Source organism: Pleurodeles waltl, chromosome 12 (assembly GCF_031143425.1).
Source record: "Pleurodeles waltl isolate 20211129_DDA chromosome 12, aPleWal1.hap1.20221129, whole genome shotgun sequence".
NCBI classification, from domain to species: domain Eukaryota; kingdom Metazoa; phylum Chordata; class Amphibia; order Caudata; family Salamandridae; genus Pleurodeles; species Pleurodeles waltl.
In genome coordinates this window covers 39,432,204-39,440,791 of record NC_090451.1, presented here as the reverse complement: position 1 = coordinate 39,440,791, position 8,588 = coordinate 39,432,204, and the positions used below count along the sequence as shown (strand labels likewise).

Sequence of the window (8,588 nt, the reverse complement as noted above, 5' to 3'; positions counted from 1 at the left end):
CATACTACTGGTTGTGCCTCATTTGTACCATTTTAATACTCAAACGTAGCAATAAGTAACAAAAAGGTGACCAGTCCAGTTTTGCAAAGGAGATTTCACTGCGCGGCAACAAGTGTCGCTGCACTTTTAGTAACTTTTGAACCGTTTAGGATAGAAACTATTTTTTTGTTAAAATCTGCAGATAATGCGGCAGTTTGTGGATTATGTGGCAAATGCGGCAAATCTGTAAATGTGTGAAAATTGCCGCAACCACACAATCGCATAATTTCAGTGGCCATGGACCTAGCCCATAGAGCTAACTCATAGCATGTATTCTTCTATGTACTTTCGAGCAGGATCTTGACTCTTGGAAGAAGGCACTGTCACCAACACTCCTGTCACAGGTTTGCCTACAGCAAGGCACAGATAAGCCACGTTTTAATTAATTTTCTTACCTGTTTTCAATGGAACAAACCACACCCTAAACAGGCATTGCGTCCTTGTACGAGTTATACACAAAATCACAAAAAACACAGAAATATCAAAATACAGTAATATGGATGAAATGTTAAAATGTGAAGAAAAATCAGAAACATTTGTAAACAGTAAGAAACGGTCAGACTGTAAAGAGTTTCTCCTTTAATCAACCTTCCTTAAATAGTTTAAATCTGAAGTGTAGGAACAGGATGTAATTTTCTGTCTGTGTCTCTGAACAGATATGCCACTAACGTACAAGAAATCTGTGCATTTCCTTAAGACTGATGTCTCTGAAAGGCAGCCACTGGAGTACCCAGCAGAGATGCCTCCTTATTTCATCGTTGGCAAAGTAACCACTAAACCCTAACTCATCTCATGGAGCTGTGGTATTTCAGCGAGAATTCAAACTTGTGATTACAGGTAACAATGAATCAGAACATGGACTATGGGCCTAGGCCCAGCCAGTGGATATATTTGATGCACTGGGACAGGACTGTAGGGGCCTAGTCTGCAAACTTTCCTTGTCTTAACCATCCAGCATTGAGGGGCACATTATGAGCCCCTTGTGCCACTGGTGCGTCACTTTTCGTGACGCTTCGGTGGCGCTAAACACTGCACCATATTTACAAGGAGGTGTAACGCCACTTTTTTGTGGTGTTACGCGTCCTTGTAAATATGTACCCCTCCAATGCAGTTTTCTGCGTCAGAGGGGCGTATAATGGGTTTTGCGGTGGCCGTTCCACCGCAACACCCATTGCTTTTGACGCTGCCTCAGATTTACGAGTTGTCATAAACCTGAGGCAGCGCCAAAAAGTAACGTCACTGCAGGGGTGGCGTTTGCATGGCAAAACGAGGAGGAATTATTTTATTCCTCCACGTTTTTTGCTTTTTCTGTGTGTGCTGAATTTCGCAGCACACATAAAACAAGCAAAATGTCGTGGACAATTGTTTACATGCAGGAAGGTGTCTCTACCTGCATATAAACTATCATTCAAAATGAAGCTTTGGTACTTCTATGTGTGCTGCATTTCGCAGCACACCTAGAAGTGCTAAATCGCCATTATAGATGGTTTGTGTGCAGGAAGGCACAATCCTGCACAAAACCAATCTATCCCCTCAATGCAGACACCCTTGTACTATGGTGCAAGAATGCCTGCATTGACCCAAGGTAGCTTAATTCAGCGCCAGCTCAGAGGGAAACGCAGGGGTGCAACTTGTTCCTCTAAGTACGGTGCACCTCTGCGTTTCTAATGTGGCGCTGTGCTGCTATTTTTGGCGCAGCACCGCGCTGTGCCACTTTAGCATAAATCTGGGCCTTAGTTACTCAGGCATCTCCACAGCCTTGTTGCCTTAAGGCATCAACAAACAAGGCACAGTCCAAAGCCAGCAGAGGGTGTCTTTTTTTTTGTCTTTTTCCCAAATTGCAGATGATAGTGACACATAGATGTTCTGCTTCCACTGGTACCTGATTTTATCAAAGTTCCACTTCCACCTGATCCTGATTTCATCAATGTTGCATACCAATGATACCTGATTTGATCAAAGTTCGACTTCCACCATTCCCTCATTTTATCAATGTTTCACACCAATGGTACCTGATCTTATCAATGTTCCACTGCCACCTGATCCTGACTGCATCAATGTTCCATACCAATGGTACCTGATTTCATCAAAGTTCCACTTCCGCTGGTCGCAGATTTTATTAATATTTCACCCCAGTGGCACTGTGCATGCTTACACATTCTGTTCAGGGCTGCTTCTAAACCTTGGTGCAGCAGGGGTGCAGGAGAACAAAACCAAAGAAGGGACCAGCATTGGTTAATTTATGAAAGAAAGGTGTGCATTAGCCTTAAAGATCAGAGGGAGGAATGCACGTGAAATAGGAGGAAAGAGTTCATTAGGCAACAGTTGAACGGGTATGCGGATTCAATGAATACAATGCAGTAAACGTCTGGCTTTATATATCGCTTAATGTACTAATAGGGGAACTGAGGTATAAGGAGTCCATGATGTGCTGAAAATCACACAATGAGGCAGTGCATCTGGGATTCTGGCCTCAGATTCTTTGCGGTGAGGTCCACAAGAACAGCTTTTCCATTGGCTTCCTACTGTTGCTCGTTGTGGCAATGCCACCTCTAGTTCCTGATTGGACAATTCAAGATGGCACATCTGGAAACCAGAAGAAAAGTCCATAAAAATAATTCTGACCAGATCCTCCAGGCTTTTCTACTTGTATACATATGTGCAAGGCGCTGGCCCACGCCACGGTGCCCTTGTGAGCACCAGCTCGAACAGTCCGTGCCCGCTATCTCTGCCAACCACTTTCTGGGACTTGTGGGCGTCGGGCTCGTGGGCCGGCCCGCTCTTCGGTCAGCGGCCGCGGCATCACCAGAGGGTAGTGGTACACTCTGGTGTACTCCTCATGGGTGTCCAGGTCTACGGTGTTGCGCGGCTGGTCGCCAGTGGGTGAGGGCCGGCTCAGTGGAGGGTGCGGAGAGAGGGCCGAGTGGCAACCGAGTGATGGAGAGAGGCGCTCGGACTTGATGCTGAAGCTGGGGTGGTGGTGGTGCTGCTGGTACTGGGGTGGAGTGGCAGAAGCAGTCGGGGACCCCTCGCTGCCCAGCAGCCTGCTGGGTAATCTGTAGAGAAATGCAAAATAGGTAGAGATTATGCTCCTCTGACAACTGAAACCCCCTTTTTTTTCTCACTTTGGGTGTCCATTCCCCACTTTTTCTACCTTTCATCCAATTCTGGAAAATGTCCCCAGTCCTGAAGGTTAAACAGGAGAGCACTTGGGGTACTACTGAGTATAGACATCAACAATATTGTGGTAGAAAAATATCAAGGACAGGATCCGATAGGCAAGTGGATGTAGGGAAGTATAGATTTACAATTCCTGACTCTACATCAATGTACCTTGAACATATATGTACTGTGCAGGCACATATATGTGGAGTTAGGTAAATAAAATCTAGACTTACTTACCTGTCAATATTTTTTCCAATAATTTGTACTCATTTTTTTGTTCCACCGATATTGTGGGTTCAATATTCAGGGTGCACACCGACCACTGCTACATTTGCTTAGGGAGCCTTTATTTACAATTGTTTACAACCTTTAAATGAGAGAAAGAGAGAGAGAAGAAGAGCGAAAAAACTAGGTGGATAGAGAGTGATATAAAAAAGACAAAGAGAAGAAGAAGAAGGGAGAGAGGGGAGATAGAGACTAAGAGCTGGACGGAGAAAGGTGAGTAGAGAAAGATAAAATAGAGATTGACAGACAGTGAGGCTGATGGATAGAGAGATAGGTAGAGACAGAGAGATGGATAGAGCGAAGGAGAAAGATAGAAATTTAGAAAGACCGAGAAGAGAGAGATCTGGGTTCATGTTAAGATTCCCAGCAGTGGTTGTGCGCCAGCTGGTCCCCTCACTACCTGTGTGATCTCTGCACACCTGAGCTCAGTGAGCACAACCCATGGAGCAGCGGAGTGAGACGTGACCCATTCAACGGGCGCAGTATCCTCTGCGGATGCGCTCTGTGCTGAGCGGTGCTACAGGGTGGGGGTACAGGGCTTCAGGGGATCTCACAAGCTAAGACTCGCCTTTGGGCTGGAACATAACCCAAGGACCATAAAACGCAACCAGAAGCATCCCAGGCAATCACACGATCCTGCAAAATAAAATGATGGGCGGAGTGTTGAACCTTTTCAAACACTCACCCCAAGTCACAGATCGAGGTTTAATCCATCGTTATTTTGCTTGCCACATCACCCCAGTTTGGACCCCGCTATATGTGCTGCAATAACGGGATACCCCAAGGACCCAGTCCAGACCCAATAGAAACGCAGAGTGTAAACAAGACCAAAAATACTCTTTCTCCGCTCTGCTGACCGCTAACAAGGCGAGAAGGCTGTCCAGGCACTACGAATGATCTTTACCTGTGCGGTGTGAGTCCAAGGGGGGGCGCAGGCTCATGCTGATGCTGCCAGGATGCCAATGCGTTGGGCTGCGGGGTGCCCATGGGTGGGAATCCAGAGGGAGTGGTGGAGTCCGGGTGTAAGTAGTCTGCAAGGGAAAGGGATATATGTCTTTGTGTTACGGGAAGTCGGGCAGAGCAGTGTCCTAATGTACAGAAATCCCTCTGATCTTCAAGAATATTATCACATGCCTGTTTCAGCAGTGTTATAGAATGAGCAACTTTCCAGCTGCTCTGTTTTCTGCATAATTATGGGTTTGCTGCATTTGCCACATAACCTATCACCCGCTTCATAATTTACAGATTTTAACCAAAAGTATATTGTTACTACTCAAACAGATCAAAAGTTACAAAAATGCAGCAGCACATGTTGCCGTGCAGTGGAAGGCCCTTTTCAAAGGTTGACTGGTTCCATTTCTGTCACTTATTGCTGTACTTAGGTTTTAAACTGATACTAAGGAGGTGGCACCTTTGCCCACAGGGTGGTGACAAGTGCAATGATGACAACATAATGAACTGATACTATTATAATAATGGCTGCATTAAGCTGCATAATTTGCCTTTTCTTGACACATAAAATAGTAAAAACTACCACATAATGTATTCATTTCTTGCAGCATAGTTCCTGTGGCATGGACTATGAGTTAAAATGTATTTAAATACAGAAAAAAATAGAAGAATCACTCATAATGGGAAAACACTGAGCATAAGCTCACATTCCAAATTCATGCACGCCAGGCACCCCATGACACGCACCAGGATCTAGTCGCCCGGTTCACCTGCCGTATAGAGCGGATCGTACTACAACATCATAGAATCTAGAGTCACGTAAAATTATCTTCACCCCACCTGCCCTTCAGACATACCACATGCAGCTTCCGGAGGACTCTCACCTGATAATCCTGTAGAAAAGTATGGATATCCACCCAAGCCCATGCTTGGCAGGCTTCCGTTTCCTGTTCCAACCACCGGACTTCCTGTCGTCAGGCCAGGGTACTGGGACCTCTGCTATGGAGAAGGAAACCATTTACGTGGAGCTTCTTTTTTTTTATATATTGTTTTTATTTCAACCAAACAGAAAATATAAGAAAAGTGCATGTGTTTCAAAGACAATGAGATTGATTCCAGACTATCTACTTAAAATAAAATAGCTTACAGGTTTCACTGCTTTATTCATGTTCCATAATCTACCCTTTCTGGTTCACCAGTACCACACCTAGGCCCATTTCCCCCCTTTGTGTCTCTGAGCTCACGGCCTACAGTGTAATATCTTATAAGGCCAGGACCCTGTATATAAAGCAAGAGTTCCAGATTCTCAGGCACACTCTCACTTCACAAACAAGGTCATATCTTCAATTATTGCCAAATTTTTGGACTATTTTTCTAATAGAACAGTTGACTTAAGGCTGTTGATGAAAAAGAATGTAACATTTGTATACACGAAAGAGTGTAGAGACGCGTGTGAACAAATCAAGACTTAAGTTTTGAACCCCAATGTTTTGAAGCCTCATGGCAACAGGGATCAAACGATTATTGTCGCCAGGGCATATGATTTAGGCATGTTGCTCATGCAGGAAATGAGGCTAATGAAAGGGCGGTGAATATTCAGAGGGCGGCGAGCTGGTAAAGTTTGGCTGACAAGGAATCACTTGCACTTTGGTAGGCTGTCAAGCACTTTAAAGCTTTTGACAGAGCACAACATTTGAAATGAGAACAAGTGATAGGCCACTGATGGAAATCTTCACTGCAAGGGGTGTCTGGTTACTAGCTAGAAGAGGTGTCTGGGCGCTTTACCATTTCAATTATTCAGCAGCATTCAAAGCCAATGACACCTAAAAATGTTGAGATCCTTTGAAGACTGTAAGCGAGACATCATGATATCCCAAAAGTATCTTAGATAAAATTGAACTGTGAAACTTGTTCATTTTTGTACTTGTGAAACCTTCTGTGCTGCTTTGCTTGAGAGCTATCACAATCTGTGTTTGAGTGTTTAATACAACCCCACAGCCTATAAATCACAATATAAGCAGACAGCACTGAAATATCCATTGGACAGGGGATGAATTGAAACCAGAGAAACCTCTCTGAACATGGACGAAGGAAAGTTTTCCACGTCTCTTCAGTGACAAAAGGGAAAATATAATTTGAGGTTGAAACAAATGTAATGCATTTATAAGGCTTCCATCTCTCTGTGCACCACTCTCTTGCAAAGTGGGAATAATTTTAGACTCAGACCCAGTGATCACGCCAAAGAAGGCCTTTGTAAAAGGAATTACCTTCCATTTGTGACTGCCTACTAGGTTCTGCCAGTTCTCCACACAAAGCAAGACAGGGAACTAAGCAGATGTGAGGCATAGCCTGGCTCTAGTAATGTAACGTGGTCTACATAGACCTTCACCAGATAAATAATGAAAGGTGATAACGTATACTAAGTCAGGCATCAAGGCAACCCCTCAGTTGGATGAAAGGGGACTACATTACATTACACCTGCGTTAAAAGCAATGCATTGGCTCTTGGTGGAAGGATACAATTTATAGTCATACAGTCCACACATCAAACGTTCTAGAACATGGGCCCAGGGCTACAAGGAGAAATCTCCAATCACTTAACGGAAAGACCACTTGCCTACCAAAGTCAAACAAAAAGTAACATATGGGGAGAATCCTCAGAGCACTGGGCCAAACCTGAGGAATGACTGCAAGGGCACTGCTGATCTATGTCATGTTCTGAAACTACTGAAAACTAAGCAGTACATACAATAGCGTGACTGAGAACAAGTAGCACCAGAGGGCTGGTCCCGGCTGCGTTTGAAGGATTCAGTCATCGGGGGTACATGAAGACGACAGTAGCATCGCGTTCACAATGGCGGGAAGCCACTATTGCACGTAAGGCAGCAAAGACCATGACCTTCTGTGCATGACTTCGGACCTTGCTAATACATTGTGATCCAGAGCATTGGATCTGGTGGCCATCTTCAGAGCTGAGAAAAATTAGTAAGCAAATGTTTGAACAGCAGCTCCACTAATTGGTGGGTGGTAAACTTTAGTATATTGGATAGGTCAAGAAGGCAAAGCCAGAGTCCCTCCTGCACAAGACGTCTTCATAGCGGTTCTATTGGCATAGAAAAAAAGGAGGCTCTGGGGTGGATTTCACTAATCACATGGGTATGAATGAATCAATGGTGATCCCTTTCTGTCAGAGGGTGATACGCCAAACATGCAGGAAGTAACCCTGCCTCGCTTTTTCTTACCCAATCCGGGGAGCCATGCAACCAGTGGGGAAAAAATGTTGTTTTTGTTTTTTTAATGTGCAGAGGTGTGTTGCTGCAAACACGGTTATGGAAATTAAACTATTCTTAATAATACAGTGTTCGGTTTCTGAGCGCCAGGAGGTGGTGGACCATCTTTTAAAATTCAATCAAAGTGAGGCAAGAGAATTGAATGACTCTGATATGTGTTAGTGGAAAGTTGAATCACAATATTTCCCAAAGGTCAGCACTATTTTGGAGAAGTTTCACTCCGGCATGAGAGTTACAGCTGAGAAAAAAACACTCATAGAGGAATGCATCACCATTTTGAGGAAATTATCACCTTTCTCCAAATTTGGCGCATGAACGGATGAGTGCATTTGACATCAATTTCTCCTAAACTGCAATAAAGATAAGCTGAGAGAAATACTGTGGTAAAAAGGTGAATCCTCTCCCAGTGAAGTAATAATTATAGATATGGAGGTGAGCCCTTGCTGGTGTGTGTAGATGAGGTGAAGAAAATTGTGATAAGAAGGCTACTGTGTGTGATTAGAAAGGGAGAAACAGGATTGCTATCAAAGAGAGAGAGGGGAAATTTAAAGGGTTTTGCTATTGTTGCGGCCAGTAGGGCCAAGTAGCTAGTTGGAAAGAGCGCCCCACATACACACATTTGTAACAAGTGTGGCAAACATGGACATTTTATAAAGATATATGGAGTTGGGCGAAAGACAGAAGGCTGTTACTGAGGTTTGCAATGCGTTGGTATTACAAATATGCAGAAAAAGTGGTGGTAATCCTAACAAATGTATCATTGCAGATTGTGAAAGTTTGTAGGTGATTTCGGACTCATATGCCAGACTCACCGTCATACCTTTGAGAAGAATAGATTTCACACTAGGTGGCTATGGA

At 44.1% G+C, this 8,588-nt stretch overlaps 1 protein-coding gene across 2 annotated transcripts in view; it reads right to left on the bottom strand.

Moving 5' to 3' along the window:
• Positions 1-598: 598 nt before the first annotated feature.
• MEF2B (myocyte enhancer factor 2B) overlaps positions 599-8,588 on the bottom strand; it is an 88,976-nt gene continuing 80,986 nt past the window's right edge. For both annotated transcript variants that reach the window (XM_069217697.1, XM_069217696.1), the window contains exons 7-9: positions 5,325-5,439; positions 4,394-4,520; positions 599-3,095 (exon numbers count right to left, since the gene is read on the bottom strand). In XM_069217697.1, coding sequence (XP_069073798.1) covers positions 2,762-3,095; positions 4,394-4,520; positions 5,325-5,439 — 576 coding nt within the window. In that variant the 3' untranslated portion in view covers positions 599-2,761. The remainder of the gene's footprint in view (positions 3,096-4,393; positions 4,521-5,324; positions 5,440-8,588) is intronic.